The following is a 25666-nucleotide window of genomic DNA, read 5'->3' on the forward strand; positions in this document are numbered from 1 at the left end:
GACCATTGGTTACTTGTAAATTAGTGGTTACCATTTCATATTTAAAATACATTCTGTTTGGAACTTTATGAGATGGAACCAAGCCATATGAAACAACATAAATTGTTAAGGGTTTTTGAGGAAGCTCTGTTATCATTCTTGCTGGAAGCCAGCTTTTAAATCCACCATCGGGTCCCTGAAATTCACCAACAGCAGCAGGACCATAGTTTGAATTTAATTTTTGAACTGAAGTTAACAATAAGATTTCATTCATTGGTACTTCTCGCCATTTTAATGTTTTTTCAGCAGCTTCCCGCCATTTTATTGTTTCGTTTTCAGCAGTTTTATAAAAAACAGACATCTGGTTTAACATATTCTGAATTTAAACTAGAAAGATCTTTAATGTCGTTGTTAATATCTTCCGCTGTTGATTGACTGAATAATCCAGTAAAGTCTTTTTGTTTAAATTCTTTTGTCATTGTACTTTTGTTAGTTATTTGGTTTTGTTCGTTGTCAGTGTGAAATGTTTGTATACATTTATATTTTTATTTGTTTAATATGAAACCCACTATCCAAATAGTTTCGTTATTGGTCGAGACTATACACTAGAGAACAAGCTAATTATTTTTTAAATGTGTTTTTATTTTTAAAAATATTTGACGCCAACGTAAACGCCACCAACTAAATTTCATATCTTTATATTTTTTATTCCATTTATCCCAAAACCGTTTAAGGATTTTATTCTGTGAAACTGTCTTTATTTTCAACTCTGGTACTTTAGCTGCTTCCCGATACTTTTTAAGTATAATAGAATTGCTTTTATGATAATGCTAAAGTTGAGTGATCGATATCGTGTTGGCTCTGTATGAACTTCATTGAGTGATGAAAATATTATAGTAACAGTTGATAAAAGATAATAATTGAGATTATACCTCTCAAAAACCTATTTATGTGATTTTTAGGATTAGAAATATTTTTAATTTTCACTTGTTCATAAAAGTTATTATTTAGTGATTTACTAATAGTACAGCAGTCAAAGCAGTGGAACCTTCCATAGATGTCACCACAAATGTTTTTACAAATATCGTCACGAGGTATATTAAATCGTCTACATATATTACAATATATAACATCATACATGTTCATGTCTGACATTGAATCACAACAATCAGAGCAATGAGATTTTCCAAAGAGTGTACCGCAAATGTTTGAACAATCACGGGTTGCTTTTTTCTGTTTACATAATTTACATACTTCCATTTTATATTTTTATATTTATATATATATTTAATACACTAATAATATTCCACCACCAGCTAAATAAAGGTATTGGTATATCTTCATATTGTTAGAAGGTTGATAATAATCAGCGAACTGAGGTTCATTTTTGAGACGTTCAGTATGAGGATGATATTCTTGATATAAATTTAAGTTTTCGTCAGTCATAATCAGATTCTGTCTCGCATGGATATCTATTTTTTTTGCTTTGCTATAAAATCCATTACTTGTTGTCTATGTTCTAACCATACTTCATGATCTTTATTGAATTTTTCCAAAGCTAAATCATGTCTCTTCAATTCTTTTTCGTGTTCTTTTTTGTGTCACCAGATAGTGTCTGGCCTATATAACCAGCTCCAACAAAGGCAGTTGCATTTAAAACTGCTCCACCAACCATCATCGCGATTGCTGCACCCATTATGTATGTATATCTAGATATAATTATAAATTTATCCTTTATAAGGATCAACTGGTAACATATTCCTTTGTTCTAACATATCTTTCTCCAATACTGCCCCACTCACAGCTATTGCAAGATAAGCAAACTTCTTGAATGAAACACTTGTTTTAGGACTGTCTGGAATAATAAAATCATAGTACGATTAAATTGTGTGCCTTCATTGTCCGGCTGTGGGGAAAACTCAATCGCCTCCATTGGCTCCATTGGCTCCTTCGATTCCTTTGGCTCCTTCGGCTCCATTGATTTTAATTTCTTTTTCTTTTTTGTTTCAGCTGATATTACTGCTAATTTTTCACCACATGCAACTCTACCTGGACTTTTATTGTTTATAGTCACAGTCTCTGCTTGTGTCTCTGCTTGAGTTTGTTCTGTATCACTCATTTTTACACTATATAACACAAAATATTTCTTTTCAACTTACTTTAATTTTGAAACTCTTTTCATTAAGTTAATTTTCAAGTTATTTTCAAGTTGTGTTCAAGAACTTGATAAAGAACTTGTTCAAGAACTTGTTCATGTTACTTAAATTATTCTTTTCAACTTTATTAAAGTCACTTAAGTTACTTTAATTTTTTGAAATTCTTTTTAACTTCCTTCAAGTTAATTTTCAAGTTGTTTTCAAGATCTTGTTCAACAACTTGATCAAGAACTTGTTCATGTTGACTTAAGTCATTCTTTTCAACTTTATTAAAGTCATTTAAGTCATTTTGTTTAGGGCAAGTATGAGTTGCAAAGTTAATGTTATTTAAAATAATGACACCACCACTTGTCAGTGCTAAAAGAGGACCATAACTGTATGCTAACTTTCCAGTAAATTGTTTGAATTGGTTCGTAACAAGAAAATTGTTCTTCAAGTCATCACTTAATTTATTCACATTATGCACTGGAAGCAAAAGTCCTACTAAAACTTACTAAGCCCAAATAAAACTCCATTTACAATGTTGTCACTTACGAGAGAACTGTAAGTGCTTTCATATAGCTTATAATACTTTTTAATTTCTTTATCACTCGCTTTTTCTATATACTCGAAAGTGATTATTTTTCCCAAGAAAGCTTTCGATTGTCCAGCAGCAATGATACATAGTAATCTTTCTCTGTACTTAGCTATTGGAGACACCTGTTCTGGCGTTACTGTTGCTGAATTTTGCTATATAATGTAAAAATATATCTTATTTTTTGAAAATACTAGATGATAACTAATGCAATGAATAACCATAAAATATCATTGATTAACATTATATCAAATCTATACTATAAGGTTGTCTTAATGTAAACACTAATTTACTGTTAGGAGTATCTTTTAATAGTTTGATATATCCACTAACTTCTTCTTTGCTTATTCCATCCCATAGTTTTCAATTATTTCTTTCACATCATTTTTACTTGGTGTGTAGTACATGTAGAGAACAAGCATGTCGGGCAGATTATGATTATGTAATCGAAGACATTCTTGTAATGCGTCTGTAACAGTTGCATAACGAACTCTGTTTTATCCGAACATGTCGGAGCACTGATAAGTATATTGAAAGGAGGTTCAAGCCAGATCATAATAAATTTATGATGAAAATATTTGCAGTTATTCTTTCTTGCGGGTTTGTAGCCTCTCGTTTAATTTCCAGTTGAACCCCATCTTTTGTATTCATGACCTTCAGACCATTACCATGAAACTTATTATCCTTAAAACTTGTCAAATCAATCAATAAACAGACAGTACTAACAAAAAGGAGGCCTCAGTTACTTCCTCTAGTTTATCAATTGCTATACCAGCATAGCAGCAGAACTCAGATGCCATGAAATAACGTGTGGCTTCTTCCCAAAACTTCCTAGAAGATAATCCCTGTGCATACACTTTATTTGCAATACCTTCTATCGTTATTGCGACAGAATTAATACTATGATTAAATAATAGTTCGGAGTCTAACGCATTTTGTAGCTGTGGTTTGCTGAATAATAAGAAAATCACTTTCAAGCTTCTACGTGGTATATTAATGTTTTCGTTAATAATTGTATCTGTACCAGAGAAGTTAATTGTTCTGAAATGTTGGATATGTTCGTAGAGAAAACTTTTACCACTGTTATAGTAACCCTTAATTTCACTAGCTAACTTTGAGTCTCTTATCGTCTCTCATATTCAAGTTGGATGTTTGTTAAAGTATAATCCCAACCATCCGTGTCTTCACTCACCAGGATTTGTTTAACTGGTGCAAGGGTAATCTCCCATTCGATATGACTACCTAAGTTCTAATGAGTAAAGTAGAAAAAAGAAGTAACAATAGAAAAATAGAAAGAAAATAATTCAGCTTCTCAAATATTGTTACTCCTGCCCCTATGGTAAATTGGTACATACATCAACCATAACAGAGCAATTGTGTTTGATATACTTTTTAAAGTAGTTTTTTTAATTGTGATGCATAATTCAAATAAATGATCATTTTGATATTAGGCAATCTTTTGAGTTGCAAGCTTTAAATTTCAGATAATTTAGTACATGCATTGATGGTAACGACGTGCATCAAAGGGTGGGGAGTTCAAAGTTGTTTAACTATGTAGCTTATAACCTTAATTGTTTCATTATATCACCTAATTTCTATTTTAAAACAATGATGTCACAATACATTCGATGCGATTGGATGTAAGTAAACGATGAAGTCATCGGTGACAATTAGCATAAAATGCGATCGTCAGCGAAAATCTAGCTTATCGTATAAACAAAGACAATAAGCTCTCATTCATGTATTCATTGACAAAACAATAAAATGATTTTAATTAAATGTTAATGATACATGCAATACATGGCAATTGTACAAAAAAGTTGATATAGCCACTTAAAAGAAAATAATTTGATAAGAAACTGAGTGATAATAAGCACATATCTAGAAAATAGTCTATGATAATTTTTAGTACTAGTAAGCATACTCAGAAGCAACACACTAATTTTAAATCAGAAAAACGTGTAAGTAGTTGCGGTCAGGTATCCGTATATATAATTGACAATGATCGTTGCAAAACACAAATGAGAAATATGAAAAAAAATTTCACGATGGAAATACCGTTACATCGATTAAGTGACTATTCAATAAGTATATTTCAATCATATAACAATGGCCATTCTTATACATATTGACGCAAATATACTTGTTATTCTCACATATCGCAATTAATGGATCCCTTTACAACATTTGAATTTAACACTGGAAATCTCATGATACAGGTACTTTCAAATATCTACTCAAAGCTTCGACACAAACAATGGTTACTTAAAGTTTCACCACATAAGAATTATCAATTCAACTCAATGATACCACAGCTTAATTGAAACAAAGTTTTATTTTAAGAAAAAGTCAACATTTATTAAACAATGATGTCATAATAACTTCTATGTGATTGGCTGTAAAGTAAACGATGACGTCATCGGTGATAATTAACTTAAAATGGGATCGTATGGGATCGTCAGCGAAATTCTCATTTATCTTATACACTAAGACAATATGCTCTCAGTAATCTATTCTTGACAAAGCAATGGAATATTGTTTACACTCAACTTATCACAATATGTCAATGCCTAGTTTTCTCGTCAGTCAATCTATAAGAGCCAGGATTAAAAGTATTAGTTTGGTAGCTCAATTTTAGAAGTGATTTTAATATATGTTTTTAGATAATGATTAGAAATTGCTGAAATAGTAACTGTTTTTGGTCTCTGACAACAACACAGTATATGGCCAGTTCCCAAATTTAGTGAACGTGTATTCCCTGCTGTATACTGTACAAACTATAGTAATTGTAATAGTGTGACAACTTAATTCAATCATGTGTTTAGTGTCACAAAGCAACCGCCAAATTACAGAAATGGGTGACCGTATTTTGTCATTACTTTTTCATGGCAACTATAGGTCGGTCGGTCGATTTTTAAAAAAAAGCAAAATAAAATCATCTTCTTCATTTTCTCTGCCTAGCCTTTTCTATCTTCTCTAAATAATTGGCATGTTCTCACTCTACTTGAATAACTTTCCTTATGAAAGAAATGCTCTGTTCGTGAACAGGTGCCGTCATCGCCGCCATGACTGTAGATGATGTCGACAGTCCAGATGCTTGCTTATTCTTGCCATAGGGGCGCTGTTCCGCAGAATATGAAGGTTGGAAACAACAAAACTATTTTTTAAAGAACTATTTATTTTGATGTCGGAACTGAAAATTTGGGTCGGTCGGGTAATGAGAAACAGAAAAATATACGGTCACCCTTGGCAAAAGTACGTATACGACCGACGTTGTTTTCACTAGGTAGTGAACATGAATTGCTAGATTTTATAAAGATATGGACATTACATAATATAATGATGCACTCCTACTAGTTCAAGGATTTTGGCGTTAAACCGTACTTGAATAGTCATAGTTCCATGGTTGTTGGTACTTGTTCATTTGCACTTTTCTGATAAATAGGTCACACTTATGTCTTCAATGCTGCCGTTCAGTTATCAATTTCATCCACTCTCTCGGCACTAAAATTGATTGTCTGCATTCCTTAGACGGTGCTGACCGTGGGATATTCAGTTGCTAACCCTTCCCATCTGTTGCATTTGTACTTGTTACACAGTTTTCACTGAAGTTCCTCAGTTCTGATCGAAATTCAGAAAGGTCAGATTGAAATGTTGGGCCATATTCTGCTACTCGTTCCAAGCGAGTCTTATTAAAGTTCAGGTAAAGAAGAAAATCAGCTCGATTCAATTGTCGAATCTTGTCATTTACATCAGCGGAGTACTTACTGGGTTGTTTCTTTCGTACATGTTGTGCCATGCAAATAGTATCTGTCATATTCCAGCAAAACAATTTTCTCATCAACAAAAGTTATTCATCGAAATATTCAGTTATTAACACCAAATCTAGTTCATTCTGCAGTCTTTGAATTGTCTCATTAATGAATGTCTCGTTCGTATGCTTACTTCTTGGTAAACCAAGGTCTTGGAACTGTGTGTTGGTACCTGACATAACACTTTTATATCGACCTGGATTACGGGCAAATTTAAGAAAGGAATCATCATTAACCGTAGACTTAAGTTTATTTTTGAGATGACACACATGTTTGTTCAAACCAAAAAAACAAAAGTAGGATTCAAATTGTGTTGCTGGATCCCGTAAAATTGTAATATATTTGGTATTTGGTGTCATGAACAAGTCTAAAGCAGTTTTATTAAATGTTAAATGAACTGTGGTTATATTAAATATGAATCTACTAGTGTCATTAATGTCAACATTTATTGGTGGCCCGAACAGTTTCTTAGGACTGTCACGATTAATCGCAATCTTCCTGATATGACCGACTCGCAGATGATCTTTTCTGTTAAACATGAAAGACAAGTTCCTGTTATATCCATATCTGTCCAGTATTGTGGAAAGTGTCGTACTTCCTGTCTTATGAGTCTTCACGAAGACAAAGTTGTTGATTGGATGAAATTGGCAGTTGACTGGATGACGTGGCGAATTTGTGATGGATTGCCATCTGAAAATATAGATCACAATCAGAAAATGAAATTGCAAGAACATAAAAGAGAGACCGAGCCAAAGGAACAGATTAATAGGCAATGATAAAGAAAGTAGTGAGATAGTGAACTGATTTTATAAAGATATATAATGCTATTAAATACGTTCATCCGTACTGTAATACAACATTATTTACGAGCAACGTTTCGCCTGTTCAGGTGGACAGGCTTTGTCAAGCCATCACAACTACGCCACCTAGAGGTAAATCTTGCAAAGCGGAGAGTTTGATAAAGTATGTCGACCTACCCTACTATCCTATTTGAAAGGTTGGAAGACATTATTATCAATGTTATAAACACAATTTTCTAATATCTTATTGTAAAATTGCAACTCTAAAGCACATCGTACTATGAAATATTTCCACTACACAGTACGATCACCAACATTTGTTCATTATTTGCATTGTGCCTTTAATTTAATCAACATGAATGTATGTATATTAATATATATAATAAAGGTATAAAAGTGTCTCTGTGAAGAGAACAGTGCTCAATGTAATATTAATAGCCGAGCAAAATGTACTTAAGATCAGAAATTAGCAGATCATAATTCATCTGAGCATCGAAGAAGCGCGAAACTGAGTTAAAGTGGGCATATGGATGAGGATATGGTATTTGTTTACCTCTGCAAATAAGAAAATAGATGTATAGAATGAAACTATGTCATAAAACTAAGTCTCTGGTCGATCAATACATACCACACTGCATCTATTAGCAACGTACGGCTGTATACAAGATTTCCGAGGTAAACAATCTTTTGAATAGGGCGCCATTGCAGATAGTTGTTCACGTGACAAGATGCGCAGGAACTGCCTTCGTCACAAATATAACGGGATCGCGTACTATGCGTTACGAAGCAAGACGAGACTACGTCGCAAATTTTTGGCATGCGCAGCAGACAGTTTATGACTTCCACAATGGCGGACTCAATGGAGGTAAGTCGAAGCAATCATCATATTACGTCGAACAAAATTGAGTATAATATGTCCACATGATGGAAACTCAGCCATGTAAAAAATCGTTACTCTAAGACATTTTGAATTAATGCAACGTACTTTATCCTCAGAAAAAGGGCCTTGTCAACAATACTGAGTAAACATACAGATGAACAGCATATAGCACTATTTAAAGGGAAGATTATTTCAGCCACCTTGCATATTGATAATTAGGTAACCTTGAGGAACGTATATTAGCATCCCAACTGTCAACGTCATCTAACGAGTAGTTTCCTTGTTCTATTTGTTGTTGAAAAAGTCACAGCTGTTGTGGTTAATTTGTATGCCTATAAAGGGTCATAATGTTTTAAACAAATCTCAATGTTGACACCCTTAGAAGCGAAACTTGAGATTGGCCTGCTAAGTGTTAAACGTGTTTAGACATAATTTGTGTATGAACGATGGACTCATCTTATCATGAACCATGCTTCATGAAATCTGAGACCAATTTCAGCTCAGAGCCTCTTGAATTTGTTTTTATAAAAAACAAACATACCATTTTATTACTTACTAAATACTTGCATATCACTGATTCGATCACTTTGCTTTGAGGAGAGTCACAGCTGAACACTGTGAAAGATCTCGACCACATAAAAAAGGCAAACGGTCTAGAGGATTTAATTTGAAGGTTATATTCATTCATTCATTCATTCATTCATTCATTCATTCATTCATTCATTCATTCATTCATTCATTCATTCATTCATTCATTCATTCATTCATTCATTCATTCATTCATTCATTCACTCACGGATACACACACACACACACACACACACACACACACAAATCGGATATAATGTACACTTCGCGATTTCCTTTTGGCTGCTACATTTACTGTCGCTTGTTATCTCATGAGCGCTCGTAACATACAAATAAACGACAGTAAACGTAACCGCCGAAAAGAAATCGCGAAGTGTACAATACATTGGTTTGAGCTTGGACACAAGCAATGCTGACTTTCGTTTCAACACATAAACAATATCAATTCAATTCAATAATATTGCAGACTAATTAAATACGAACAGAAACAATCGTTATACTAAATTTACTCCAGTACAGATATCCAGTACAGATTATTAATTATATACTTTAAGGATATTTTTTACATTTCTATTATTAAACAACGATGTCGTAATACCTCCACCTGATTGGATGTAAAGTAAACGATGACGTCATCGGTGATAATTAACATAAAATAGGATCGTCAGCGAAATTCTAATTTATCGTATACACTAAGAGAATATGCTCTCAGCAATCTACACTTTGACAAAACAATGAAATTATTTTTGCACTAAACTGATCACAGTAAGTGAATGCTTAGTTTTCTCACCAGTCACCCGATAAGAGCCAGGGTTGAAATGATTAGCCTGGTAGCGCACTTTTAGAAGTTAATTTAGTATATAGTATATAAACAACAGGTCAATATAGCTAAAATAGTAACTTTGTTTTGGTCTGTGACAATAGCACAACATTTCGAATTCCAAACTTGAATGTTCATAGTTCCAAGATTGTTGGTACTTGTGCTTTTCTGATAAATTGGTCACACAGTGTCTTCAGTGTTGTCGTTTTGTTATCAATTTCATCCACTCTTTCGTCACTAAAATTGCTTGTTTGCATTCCTTAGACGGTGATGACTGTGGGATATTCAGTTGACGACCCGCCTGATCTGATGCATTTGTACTTATTATACAGTTATCACTGAAGTTCCTCAGTTCTGATCGAAATTCAGAAAGGTCAGATTGAAATGTTGGGCCATATTCTGCCACGCGTTTCCAGAGAGTCTTATTAAAATTAAGGTAAAGAAGAAAATCAGCTCGATTCAATAGTCGAATCTTGTCATATACATCGGTGGAGTATTTACTGGGCTGTATCTGTCGTACATTTTGTGCTAAGTAAATAATATCCGTCATATTCCAGCAAAACAATTTTCTCATCAATAAAAGTGATTCATCGAAATACTCAGTTATTAACACAAAATCTAGTTCATTCTGAAGTTTTTGAATTGTCTCATTAATGAATGTCTCGTTTGTAAGCTTACTTCTTGGTAAACCAAGGTCTTGGAACTGTGTGTTGGTACCTGACATAACACTTTTGTATCGACCTGGATCACGAGCAAATTTAAGGAAGCACTCATCATTAAGCGTAGAATTAAGTTTATTTTTGAGACGACACACATGTTTGTTCAAACCAAACTTCCAAAAGTAGGATTCAAATTGTGTTGCTGGATCCCGTAAAATTGTAATATATTTGGTATTTGGTGTCATGAACAAGTCTAAAGCAGTTTTATTGAATGTTAAATGAACTGTGGATATATTAAAAATGAATCTACTAGTGTCATTAATGTCAACATTTATGGGTGGCGCGAACAGTTTCTTAGGACTGTCACGATTAATCGCAATCCTCCTTATATGACCGACTCGTAGATGATCTTTTCTGTTAAACATGAAAGACAAATTCCTGTTGTATCCATATCTGTCCAGTATCGTGGAAAGTGTCGTACTCCCTGTCTTATGTGTCTTCACGAACACAAAGTTGTTGATTGGATGACATATTAGGTAGTTGACTGTATGGCGTGGAGATTTTGTGATCGGTTGCCACCTGAAACATATCATCGATCATAATCAGAGAATGAAATTGGAAGAATAAAAAACAGAGACAGAGCCAAGTGTACATATTAATAGGCAGAGGAAAAGAAAGAAGAAATGTGAATTCATTTTATAGGGATAAATAATACCATGAAATACGTTCATCTCGTCTGTAAAACTATGTAACCAGGATAGTTCTTGTATCACGATCAAAGGTTACTGGGCTTGACAGGTCAACGCGGTAACGCCTGTAGAGGAACAGTTCGACAACATGTGTCGACCTAGCTTACCTGCATGTCTGGCCATGGTGACATAATCCACATATATATTCCATTATTAAATTACAACTCTAAACATATCTTAGTATGAAACAGCTCCACTTTACAGTACGATCACCAATATTTGCATTATCTTATTTATGATTGAATATTGATATGAATATACTTTAAATACTAATAAATGTACTTTAATACTTTAAATATTACAACCTTATGGTGTTGTTTTCATTTGTACGTAGAGGGGCCGGAAGCAAAATGTAATCGGTTGAAAGCTTGTTGATGATCAACCCTACGGAAAGCGCAATAAGTACAGATGACAATAGAACCAAGCTGGACCATTTCTAGAAGAAAAAATGAGGCTCAGTCTAAGAACTTTCATTTGGAGCGATAGATGGGAATTCCAAAAGGTACATGATTATATATGAGTTTTTGTCAATGTTGCTCGTTCAAAAGTTCAGTCGGGAACTTGTAGGGAAATGATATGATGACAATTATTGAGATGTGACGAAAGTTACGACAGTATTTAGGTGAACGAACTGTTTGTCATAGGGACCGATAGCTAGTGAAAGTAACCAGTTGGTTATTGCGGAGCATGTGCCGAGTTATGTGTCTTTAATAAACTAATTGAAGATTCAAGATTCGAAGAAATGAGCTTTTTAGGGAAAGGACTGTCAACATCACATCAAAGTTGTCTTATGGTTGAAAAGAATATTGAATTTCGCTTGTGTTATCAATAAAAGTGCATCTGATGATCAATCCAAATTATTGAATATTTGATACCATCGTCAGTGACATCAGTGCTGCTCACGGAATCTGCATACCTGTTTCTTTCGATGTTAAATTTGCAATAATTCAAATACCTTTTGTCTCACCTAAATAAAATAACTTTGTTTTGTACCAAATACTAACGATGAATAAACTGAAATCAAATAAATAATATGAGAAAGCATCAAGGGTAAATAGCATCATGGGTAACATAACTATCAACGAGAGCCACTGTAGACGTTCGAAAAGCATAGGTTACTAGTAACATTCTGTCAACGTCGTAAACCACGTGCTTCATCGTAAACAACACCATCGGAATTTTGTTGCTTCATCGATCAGCAGCAATGTGTGCTCTAGCTTGCAAGAATGTATTTTGTCAATCACACTTGTTTAGTACAACTGTATTGATTACTGCTATCAATATGGTTTTCGGTGTTAAAATAGCACCTCCTTAACTTTTGAAATCTGGTATAGAACCCCGATTACACTTGACATGTTTTCGGCCATTTGGGCATTTCCTGGGAGGGTTTATTGGAAAACCTCTGGTGATGACAGTACATTTACGGTACCACTATCTGTGTGACTGTCTCGACAACCTCTGAATATAACATGACTATGTCAGAAGTGGTTGAGCTAAACAATGTCCATAGCACCTACAATACAATTTGAAGGATATGACAATCAATACCATGATAAAAACCCAACCGTTTAGTAAATCGTTACTCTAAGATTTCTAAGACGTTTCCGAGTTTAATTTTGTTGACAAAGTCACAGTTGTCGTCGTCGTCGTCGGCGTCGGCGTCGTCGTCGTCGTCGTCGTCGTCGTTATTTGCATGATTAACATATTATGGTGATTTTGGTTACCATGGCAACAGATGTTCATAAAATGACCTCCTTTTTGAACTCAGCATACAAAACTACCCCAGGTAGGGTGGTTAATATTCCAATAAACCTGATTATTATAAAAAATATTATTTCTATATACTATTTTATAATTATTATTATTATTATTACAAGGGGTTTAAATATTATATAGTAATGGAAAATGTTGGGAGGACTTTAGAGGAATATCACTTATGGTTGTTGTGTAGGAGTTGTAAAGGGTGACGTTTTACACCCACATCTAATTGTTCAACATTTCCCATTCAAGCTTCAAGTCGTAACAATTGGGGGCTTGGTACTTGCCATGTATAAAAGTATAACAATATTATCTTATTTATGACTAAATTGGCACTAGCACTGCGGCCCAGCAAAGATCTCAATTGTCCAGTATTCCCTGAAGCATTTAAGCACTAATATTTGATTGACAGCTACGGTAGCGGTAGTGATGACTCAGATTTTCAGAAAAACCCCTTTGGTCTCTACTTACGATTTTTCAGACAGATTGGTGTGCATTTGAAAAAGTTGAACATGAGTTGAGCGAAGTTAAGTTGTCATAAATTAATGCTGCAAAGTTTAGTGAAAAGAATATCGATTTCAAGTTTTTCTGATATGAGCGCAGTAGTACTGACTGTGGTGAGTGTCCGTGGAACACATATCGCTGACCTGTTGATAGCATTATTTGCTGACGGGTATTAAACTAAAATATACAGAATAACTCGAAACTCTCGATTTTATTTGCCACACAACTTTCATGAAATTAAAGACTGATTTTCGTGAAAGCAAATGCTAGGTCAGTCTGTATGTATTACGTGTAATTTACTTGCAGAATAACGAAGTTAACGATCTGTATTTTTGTAGGTGTACATGGTAAAATGTGCCGGTTTACAAATTACAATGGTTTTCTTAATAAAAAGTGACAAATCTAAAGCCAAGAGATTTGTTACAAAACCCCTTTGGTCTTTATTTATGAATTTTCAGACCGATTGGTGCGCATTTGAAAAAGTTGAACATGAGCAAATTTCAGTTGTCATAAAAGAACACGGCCATTGTTTTTCTATGGGAAATCTGACAAAGTATTCGGAATTAAATGTCAAATTCGCACTCCTACAATCGCTTGATTTAATTTTTCTTAATCTTCACGTTACTTGCGATACAATTTTGGGATTTTAAGTCGTTTGAATCTCTTCTAAAATCGTATGGTTTTGATTTTATTTGATCTCATTCGAAAATGTGATGTCATTTTGCTGGCATGCCATAAAGTAGACTTGACCTGTGTCATAACTTCTGCTACTGTAAAACGTTGTAAGAATATTGTTTCATTTATTACAAATTGTACCTTCATGAATAGCTGATAAGATGTAATAATATATTAATCCGAATGCCAAAACGTACCTGAAATTATAAAATGTACCGCATACATGTGGAGAGCATGTGATATAGGTCATTCCAGGAATGATGATATTGTTACACTGTGTAACATTGTATCACATTCACAAGGTGTTTACGTGTGCATCTGCACAGCACGTGCGTACTAAAACAATGCAAATACAAGGTCACAACCTTGATGGAGACACAACTGTGAAGGTGTGGAAGGCTACTCATCCTCAACTATATCCAGCGGCATTGTGTTCAATTATAACGCAAATAATGGTTTCCTTGAATGCAACGTTGGATGGATATTTTGGTACACGAGTGTCAATGTTGTGTCAAACCGGACCTTATTATTCAAGACCTACATAATCGAATGTTACATCGCTTATCCATCACGACCATGTCATATATTCAACATGTGCATATACAATGTATATATATATATATATATATATATATATATATATATATATATATATATATATATATATATATATATATATATATATATATATGATTTACACTGTCAAGAAAGGAAAGTTGAACTTTGTTCATAGCAAAAGGTATGTAGAGCTGATGATTTCGTTAATGTACATGTTTGTAAATGTCAGCGCAACTGTAAAGGACAAGAATATGTCAAGATGGAGTTGTATTTTCATGCTGAGTAATTTGTATTAAATTGTAATTTCACACAGTATATCTTTATTTATGTGTTATGCTGTCATTATTGCTAACAGTTGCAGGCTTTTACATGTAATATTTAACAGAAAACAAGTGAAGGCCTGTAATTTTCTTCACATTCCCACACACCAGTTTGTTTATGTATGTACATGTAGTACCCTCCTTGCGCGTGACATGTTGTAATGTAGTCGGACCCGGCCCTTTGAAATTTGGGATCGTAATTGGACCTTGTAATCAGCACAGATCGTCTAACATACATGTTAAGCTTTTACAACCACTCAGTTTGTGACTTGTTGCATATTTTATTTGGAGTTAGAGTAACAAAATATGTGGTATTTTAATAGTAAACCCATTCATTTGTAGGTGTATGTCAGATGTTTTTTTTACTAAAACATGGCATTTGTAATGTAAACGTATTTTATGTTTCCATGGAAGCCACTCTCCAATTTTAGATAATCTGTCTTACAATGGATCGCCCCCCCCCTTTATAACCCAACAAAATTCAGATTCCTCCCCCCTCCACATGGTCAGAAATTTTCAAGGCCTCCCCTCCCACACACATTTATTTTTATAACATAAATATAGCCACACACATACACATGTGTACACATACATACATACATACATATACCTAAATAATACATACATACATACATACACATACATACATACATACATACATACATACATACATACATACATACATACATACATACATACATACATACATTGTCTCTAATGTAATTGCATGAACATGTTTACATTTGGAATCTCCAGATTTTACACAGACCTTAACATTATATTGAAGCTGAAAACAGGGTAATTAATGTTAGTTGTTTTTTATACAGGAACTTGTATATACATGTTTTGCACCCTCTTTTGTTAAAAGGCTGTCAAATTTTGACATGATTTTTATTATTTCAGTTTCACTCATGTTTTTTGGTTGATTTATTTTTTAAAGCTATACTCCTACCCTGTTGAAATTTACATGAATACATATACCAATATTATTTTTGTATAGTGTTTATAAAATTAATGGGTCTAAAGACAGACTACTGTACAGTCTTTTGCAAACAGCATATACAAATTTACATACAAAATAAAAAAAAATACATGTAAACTTTTAAAATAGGGCAACTCTGTCCTTTAAGCCAAACACTGACAGTCTTCTATGTATTCCAAGCAAATAAATACACACCATGGTAGCTATGATGCAGATCTATGGAAATAACAGGTAAAATGGTGGCCATTATTGTATATAATTATGTTTCAGTTTGCAACAATTCTTTTGTAATTAACTGTCTCTTTGTACAACTATTCATCAATTCTTCTGGTCTTCCATGTTGTTGCTCTCCGGCCTGATCTTGTATACATATAAAATTCTCTCTCACTGACACAGGTGACCAAAACTCCCTTTCCACTATATTTGAGTCAGATGAATCATTGTCACTGTCAGAATAAGTCAGTATCAGAGCTGGTTGAAAGAGTCGTCTTAATAAGGAACAGCGTAAAAAATCAGGCAGAGAAAGAAGAAGGTGGAAATGAAGCATGCAAACAAAATTCTACAGGCAGTGGTAAAGAACAAAGATAGAATTACTGAAACCATACCTAAGTTTATAAGTTCCCAGAATTATCTACAGAAATCTGCAATAAAACTGAACATGGATGATGTCAACCTTTATGGATTCAAGCTGAGATGTAGTTCAAGATAGTTCTAAACGTTTATTTAAAAGATTAAAATTCACTTCAGGACAGTTCAACATGCCATCAGCCGATGTCGAGTATGATAAATAGTGCAATGCTTTGAAATTGTCCATAGACTATGTCATACTCATGTTGCAGTGATTTTGGGCTATCTATATTACGCAGTCTCTTCCTGTGCTCATTTTACAGTTGGTTTAATAGTTTAACAATGGGCCCGGGCGAGATAAGCAACTCAACACACACTTAAGTTATTAAAAAGACATTGGGTATCTCAAAATGTGTTTTCATCATTTTTATATTTATATATAATCCCATGAAATCAATGTTAGTTTTACGTCATAATGCTCTGAGTATGATTCCGCGGACTAATACAAATTCGAGCCGGTAGGCGAGAATTTGTAGTCCGCGGAATCATACGAGGAGCATTATGACGTAAAACTAACATTGATTTCATGGAATTATATATTTATCACATAAGTAAGTATTTCCCTGTATTTTTCTAAAATTATAAATCGTATTTTACGAATACTGCATCATTCCATCGCACTATATTCTTCATCGCGTATTAAAAAATGGCGACTGACGGCTATGCAAATTACATAATCGCGTGACCTGTCGCGAGGTCAAGCTTACCATATGTATGGTATCGGTCATACTGTTGTGTGGTTTCTCAACCAAAATTATCGGTTATAAACTTGCGATGTACATGTAATATCGAATTTAGTTTAAAACGTAAGTAGAATTGTCTGAATACGACTTTTGTGCCGTCATTTTAATAATATTTTCTCGGGTTGTGTAAGTTCGGAGATCTGAGCTGGACGGAAAATCGGAAGTATTATAATAAGCTTGCCAGCTGATACATCGATAATCTACGTGATTTTTAAATAGAATAAAATGTATCAAATAAAAATAAAAGTACTTCTACGTATCAAACTCATGCCATCCAAGGATATATGTAACGTAATGTATGCATTTACATTTTGAAAGCACATAATTATTACGATAAACTTGATCGTAGCGTAGGGTTGGCAGAAACACTCAAACAGTACGGAGAAAAAATAGTTCGGTAGAACAGGGGTGATATGCTCTGAAATCACCCCCTGTTTGACGTCACACAGTAGAAGATATGCACGTATTTATGTGATAAGTAAAAAAAAAACATCACAAAATTTCAAGTCCCCCCCCCTCAACCATCCTCCAAATTTTCAAGCCCCCCCCCCTCAATTCCACCGACCCCACTGCCCGTTATTTGTGAATGCAGCCTAATGGCATGCGTATAACTGTCTGCAGACACACATTTTCTATGTAATTTTTATTGAAAATGCATAAAATACATAAGATCTGCTGTAGTCCGGTGCGTAGTTTCAGAGGGAGTAATTCGGAACTCTAGTCTGACAAATGTCCTCCAAGGTCATGTTCATAATCTACACCCGGCACGTACAAGTTACATCTGCAAGCAGGACTAGATATGATCACACGTGTACATTTCCCAGTCATTTTTTTCTGAGATTTTGTGCAATTTTTCATAACAGTAGATTTTTGTTATAAAATGGTGACTATGGTATAAAAGTACAATACATTACCAACTTCTGTATAAAATGTATTTTATAGTGAAACCACTAACCACTTTATTACATCGCTAAAACAAAACTGCATAATGAAGAGCTGAAGAAATGAACCACTTCTACATGTCACCAAAATAAAAAATAAAATTAAAAAAAACAACAGCGGAGCTATTCTGACCGATAGGTCGCTTGTTTTAAAGTAAATATGCTTAATTTATGGGTATGTCGTTTCACTGGTCTCGTACCCGCATATTTATTACTACTATATATAACCACGGTTGTATATACATTGAGCTGTTGTTTAGTGAATTAACTGCTGTGTTGACCACATTGACAGCTATATTCATAGCCACGAATTGGGCATTCTAACAACATTATTTGTAGGAAACAAAATCTAATGCCTCAGGCCTTTCAGAAGGCATTCAGTTTAAATGTGTATATTCTTTGTGATAGGCAGGATTAATAATGATGATGTACATAACACAAACTAACTGCTAACAACCAGTGTAGCTAGTATGGCAAAGGACCAATGTACAATTACACATATATCATTATATAGATAGAAAGACACACCCCATACTCATAAGTCTGCTAGGGACGAAATACTCAATTGAATCCAGAACGGTTTAAATGGCCTTACCTGTCTTTCACGCCTTATACGTACTGCTGTAAACAACTTCATATGGTTCACTTATTACTATAAACTAGTGGATAACGTTCACGAGTTCCGTCACCTTGTTCACGTAGTTTCTGTTTGATGGGTTTCTGCTTTTTAATCATGCTTCATGCCAAACTGATTTAATGCATTGCGTTAAGGGGTCTTCAACAACTAAACTATTTTGGTATCGTAGTTGTATTCATTTATCAAATAGATTATGGTATACGATATCTGAAGTGTTTCTAACGTGGCTACACAGGGAACCTTGTACATCCTAGCCCTAGGGTGTACATCATATTGCTACAATAACCTAGTGCTAGGAAGAAGAGCACAGCCATGTACCAACTGTGAGCCACAAAGCCCCGTTACAGAGTTTTTTTTCCACAGCCCTGGTTGTGAAAAATATGCCTGTTGCATGGATGTGGAATACCACCTCTGTGGCACCACTATTTTGCACATCCCAGTGCCATAATTGTGTACTGCTCATCTTGCACACAGTTGTACACATCTATGTATTAAGAGCTATGGTGGAATAATATCCTGTAGTACCCATCTTAAGATTGTTCATATTCGACTTGGATATAGTTCACACAGATGGCACATGGTGGAATAATACCCTACAGCTCTTGTTCATACCCGACTAGCATAGCTCACACAGCTGGGTCATTCACATACATAGAACAGGGTTGTGCATATATATATATGTATTTGTATCAGTCCAATGGCACCATGGGGCTGTACCAGGTATGTGTACAATATCCCTGTAACATCAGTGGCCAACCCACTAGGTGTAACATACCTAGATTTGATAGATGTGTAACTGTTGTGGCAACATCAATATAACATGGATTTTAAACATAACAATGCAGCATAGGTTTTTGTAACATTCCATCACAAACGTTTCCCCACAGCCATGTACCAGCTATGCTAGCAGATAGTTGTAACCTATGTATTTCCTATAGCCATGCACGAGCTATGTCAACACTACTCTAACAGCTGTTTTTCCCACAGCCAGTCGGATATGATTACAATCTGTATATTCTTTGTGATAGGCAGGGTTAATAACGATGATGTACATAACATAAACTAACTGCTAACAACCAGTGTAGCTCGTATGGCAAAGGACTAATGAAGAATTACACGTATATTGATTCATTACATAGATAGGAAGACACACCCCATACTCATACGTCTGCTAGGGACGAAATACTCAATTGAATCCAGAACGGTTTAAATGGCATTACCTGTCTTTCACACCTTATACGTACTGCTGTAAACATCTGCATATGGTTCACTTATTACTATAAACTAGTGGATAACGTTCACGTGTTCCGTCACCTTGTTCACGTAGTTTCTGTTTGATGGGTAATTCTTTGTTTCTACTTTTTAATCATGCTTCAAGCCAAACTGATTTAATGCATTGCGATAAGGGGTCTTCAACAACTAAACTATTTTGGTATCGTAGTCATATTCATTTATCAAATAGATTATGATGTACGATATCTGAAGTGTTTCTAACGTGGCTACACCTACGTACTGCTGTAAACATATTGTTCACTTATTATTATAAAATAGTGGATAACGTACAGGTGTTCTGTCACCTTTTTCATGTAGTTCCTTTTCTGAAGGGTGATTCTTTGTTTCTGCTTTCTTAAGTATGCTTCATGCCAAACTGATTTCAAACATTGCGTTAGGGGGTCTTCAACAACTCAACTACATTTTTGTATTTCGATATTTTAATCGTACTCATTTAATAGATTATGATATGCGATATCTGAAGTGTTTCTAATATAGCTACATAGGGAATCCTGTACATCCTAGCCCTAGGGTGTGTACATCCTAATGCTGCAATATCCTAGTGCTAGGAAGAAGAGCGCAATCATGTATCAACTGTGAGCCTCACAGCCCCATTACATAGTATATTGTTCCACAACCGCGGTATATGGTTGTGAAAAATGCCTGTTGCAAGGATATGTAATACCACCGCTGTGCCACGACTGTTTTGCACATCCCAGCGCCATAGTTGTGTACTGTCCACCTTGCATACAGTTATACTCATCTATGTAAAAAAGAGCTATCATGGTGGAATAATATCCTGTAGCACCCCTCTTGTTCATATCCGACTAGTATATAGCTCACACATGTGTATATAGCTCACACATATTTTTCACAACCAGGGCTGTGGAAAAAATATACTCTGTAACGGGGCTTTGAGGCTCACAGTTGATACATGGCTGTGCTCTTCTTCCTAGCACTAGGTTATTGTAGCAATATGATGTACACCCTAGGGCTAGGATGTACAAGGTTCCCTGTGTAGCCACGTTAGAAACACTTCAGATATCGTATACCATAATCTATTTGATAAATGAATACAACTACGATACCAAAATAGTTTAGTTGTTGAAGACCCCTTAACGCAATGCATTAAATCAGTTTGGCATGAAGCATGATTAAAAAGCAGAAACCCATCAAACAGAAACTACGTGAACAAGGTGACGGAACTCGTGAACGTTATCCACTAGTTTATAGTAATAAGTGAACCATATGAAGTTGTTTACAGCAGTACGTATAAGGCGTGAAAGACAGGTAAGGCCATTTAAACCGTTCTGGATTCAATTGAGTATTTCGTCCCTAGCAGACTTATGAGTATGGGGTGTGTCTTTCTATCTATATAATGATATATGTGTAATTGTACATTGGTCCTTTGCCATACTAGCTACACTGGTTGTTAGCAGTTTGTTTGTGTTATGTACATCATCATTATTAATCCTGCCTATCACAAAGAATATACACATTTAAACTGAATGCCTTCTGAAAGGCCTGAGGCATTAGATTTTGTTTCCTACAAATAATGTTGTTAGAATGCCCAATTCGTGGCTATGAATATAGCTGTCAATGTGGTCAACACAGCAGTTAATTCACTAAACAACAGCTCAATGTATATACAACCGTGGTTATATATAGTAGTAATAAATATGCGGGTACGAGACCAGTGAAACGACATACCCATAAATTAAGCATATTTACTTTAAAACAAGCGACCTATCGGTCAGAATAGCTCCGCTGTTGTTTTTTTAATTTTATTTTTTATTTTGGTGACATGTAGAAGTGGTTCATTTCTTCAGCTCTTCATTATGCAGTTTTGTTTTAGCGATGTAATAAAGTGGTTAGTGGTTTCACTATAAAATACATTTTATACAGAAGTTGGTAATGTATTGTACTTTTATACCATAGTCACCATTTTATAACAAAAATCTACTGTTATGAAAAATTGCACAAAATCTCAGAAAAAAATGACTGGGAAATGTACACGTGTGATCATATCTAGTCCTGCTTGCAGACGTAACTTGTACGTGCCGGGTGTAGATTATGAACATGACCTTGGAGGACATTTGTCAGACTAGAGTTCCGAATTACTCCCTCTGAAACTACGCACCGGACTACAGCAGATCTTATGTATTTTATGCATTTTCAATAAAAATTACATAGAAAATGTGTGTCTGCAGACAGTTATACGCATGCCATTAGGCTGCATTCACAAATAACGGGCAGTGGGGTCGGTGGAATTGAGGGGGGGGGGGCTTGAAAATTTGGAGGATGGTTGAGGGGGGGGACTTGAAATTTTGTGATGGTTTTTTTTTACTTATCACATAAATACGTGCATATCTTCTACTGTGTGACGTCAAACAGGGGGTGATTTCAGAGCATATCACCCCTGTTCTACCGAACTATTTTTTCTCCGTACTGTTTGAGTGTTTCTGCCAACCCTACGCTACGATCAAGTTTATCGTAATAATTATGTGCTTTCAAAATGTAAATGCATACATTACGTTACATATATCCTTGGATGGCATGAGTTTGATACGTAGAAGTACTTTTATTTTTATTTGATACATTTTATTCTATTTAAAAATCACGTAGATTATCGATGTATCAGCTGGCAAGCTTATTATAATACTTCCGATTTTCCGTCCAGCTCAGATCTCCGAACTTACACAACCCGAGAAAATATTATTAAAATGACGGCACAAAAGTCGTATTCAGACAATTCTACTTACGTTTTAAACTAAATTCGATATTACATGTACATCGCAAGTTTATAACCGATAATTTTGGTTGAGAAACCACACAACAGTATGACCGATACCATACATATGGTAAGCTTGACCTCGCGACAGGTCACGCGATTATGTAATTTGCATAGCCGTCAGTCGCCATTTTTTAATACGCGATGAAGAATATAGTGCGATGGAATGATGCAGTATTCGTAAAATACGATTTATAATTTTAGAAAAATACAGGGAAATACTTACTTATGTGATAAATATATAATTCCATGAAATCAATGTTAGTTTTACGTCATAATGCTCCTCGTATGATTCCGCGGACTACAAATTCTCGCCTACCGGCTCGAATTTGTATTAGTCCGCGGAATCATACTCAGAGCATTATGACGTAAAACTAACATTGATTTCATGGGATTATATATAAATATAAAAATGATGAAAACACATTTTGAGATACCCAATGTCTTTTTAATAACTTAAGTGTGTGTTGAGTTGCTTATCTCGCCCGGGCCCATTGTTAAACTATTAAACCAACTGTAAAATGAGCACAGGAAGAGACTGCATAATATAGATAGCCCAAAATCACTGCAACATGAGTATGACATAGTCTATGGACAATTTCAAAGCATTGCACTATTTATCATACTCGACATCAGCTGATGGCATGTTGAACTGTCCTCAAGTGAATTTTAATCCTTTAAATAAACGTTTAGAACTATCTTGAACTACATCTCAGCTTGAATCCATAAAGGTTGACATCATCCATGTTCAGTTTTATTGCAGATTTCTGTAGATAATTCTGGGAACTTATAAACTTAGGTATGATTTCAGTAATTCTATCTTTGTCTTTACCAATGCCTGTAGAATTTTGTTTGCATGCTTCATTTCCACCTTCTTCTTTCTCTGCCTGATTTTTTACGCTGTTCCTTATTAAGACGACTCTTTCAACCAGCTCTGATACTGACTTATTCTGACAGTGACAATGATTCATCTTACTCAGATATAGTGGAAAGGGAGTTTTGGTCACCTGTGTCAGTGAGAGAGAAATTTATATGTATACAAGATCAGGCCGGAGAGCAACAACATGGAAGACCAGAAGAATTGATGAATAGTTGTACAAAGAGAGAGTCAATTACAAAAGAATTGTTGCAAACTGAAACATAATTATATACAATAATGGCCACAATTTTACCTGTTATTTCCATGGATCTGCATCATAGCTACCATGGTGTGTATTTATTTGCTTGGAATACATAGAAGACTGTCAGTGTTTGGCTTAAAGGACAGAGTTGCCCTATTTTAAAAGTTTACATGTACTTTTTTTATATTTGGAATGCAAATTTCTATATGCTGTTTGCAAAAGACTGTACAGTAGTCTGTCTTTAGACCCATTAATTTTAAAAACACTATACAAAAATAATATTGGTATATGTATTCATGTAAATTTTAACAGGGTAGGAGTATAGCTTTAAAAAATAAATCAACCAAAAAACATGAGTGAAACTGAAATACTAAAAATCATGTCAAAATTTGACAGCCTTTTAACAAAAAAGGGTGCAAAACATGTATATACAAGTTCCTGTATAAAAAACAACTAACATTAATTACCCTGTTTTCAGCTTCAATATAATGTTAAGGTCTGTGTAAAATCTGGAGATTGTAACGGGGCTTTGAGGCTCACAGTTGGTACATGGCTGTGCTCTTCTCCCTAGCACTAGGTTATTGTAGCAATATGATGTACACCCTAGGGCTAGGATGTACAAGGTCCCCTGTGTAGCCACGTTAGAAACACTTCAGATATCGTACATCATAATCTATTTGATAAACGAATATGACTACGATACCAAAATAGTTTAGTTGTTGAAGACCCCTTATCGCAATGCATTAAATCAGTTTGGCTTGAAGCATGATTAAAAAGCAGAAACAAAGAATTACCCTTCAAACAGAAACTACGTGAACAAGGTGACGGAACTCGTGAACGTTATCCACTAGTTTATAGTAATAAGTGAACCATATGCAGATGTTTACAGCAGTACGTATAAGGCGTGAAAGACAGGTGAGGCCATTTAAACCGTTCTGGATTCAATTGAGTATTTCGTCCCTAGCAGACGTATGAGTATGGGGTGTGTCTTCCTATCTATGTAATGATATATGTGTAATTGTACATTGGTACGAGCTACACTGGTTGTTAGCAGTTAGTTTGTGTTATGTACATCATCATTATTAATCCTGCCTATCACAAAGAATATGCTAATATACGTTCCTCAAGGTTACCTAATTATCAATATGCAAGGTGGCTGAAATAATCTTCCCTTTAAATAGTGCTATATGCTGTTCATCTGTATGTTTACTCAGTACTGTTGACAAGGCCCTTTTTCTGAGGATAAAGTACGTTGCATTAATTCAAAATGTCTTAGAGTAACGATTTTTTACATGGCTGAGTTTCCATCATGTGGACATATTATACTAAATTTTGTTCGACGTAATATGATGATTGCTTCGACTTACCTCCATTGAGTCCGCCATTGTGGAAGTCATAAACTGTCTGCTGCGCATGCCAAAAATTTGCGACGTAGTCTCGTCTTGTTTCATAACGCATAGTACGCGATCCCGTTATATTTGTGACGAAGGCAGTTCCTGCGCATCTTGTCACGTGAACAACTATCTGCAATGGCGCCCGATTCAAAAGATTGTTTACCGCGGAAATCTTGTATACAGCCGTACGTTGCTAATAGATGCAGTGTGGTATGTATTGATCGACCAGAGACTTAGTTTTATGATATAGTTTCATTCTACACATTTATTTTCTTATTTGCAGAGGTAAACAAATACCATATCCTCATCCATATGCCCACTTTAAC

At 34.8% G+C, this 25666-nt stretch overlaps 1 protein-coding gene across 3 annotated transcripts in view; it reads right to left on the reverse strand.

Moving 5' to 3' along the window:
• Positions 1–9392: 9392 nt before the first annotated feature.
• Positions 9393–25666, reverse strand: part of LOC144441128 (galactosylceramide sulfotransferase-like) — a 33082-nt gene continuing 16808 nt past the window's right edge. For 2 of the 3 annotated variants that reach the window (XR_013481227.1, XM_078130661.1), the window contains 2 exons: positions 11323–11453; positions 9393–10847 (listed from right to left, as the gene is read on the reverse strand). Coding sequence is in view for 2 of the 3 variants with exons in the window: in XM_078130661.1 (XP_077986787.1) it covers positions 9803–10847; positions 11323–11453 (1176 nt within the window). In the remaining variant the exon portion in view is untranslated. Of the gene's footprint in view, positions 10848–11322; positions 11454–18720; positions 18862–25666 lie in introns of those variants that run through there. The other variant, XM_078130660.1, reaches the window with a different exon arrangement.

Source organism: Glandiceps talaboti, chromosome 10 (genome assembly GCF_964340395.1).
Source record: "Glandiceps talaboti chromosome 10, keGlaTala1.1, whole genome shotgun sequence".
NCBI lineage: Eukaryota > Metazoa > Hemichordata > Enteropneusta > Spengelidae > Glandiceps > Glandiceps talaboti.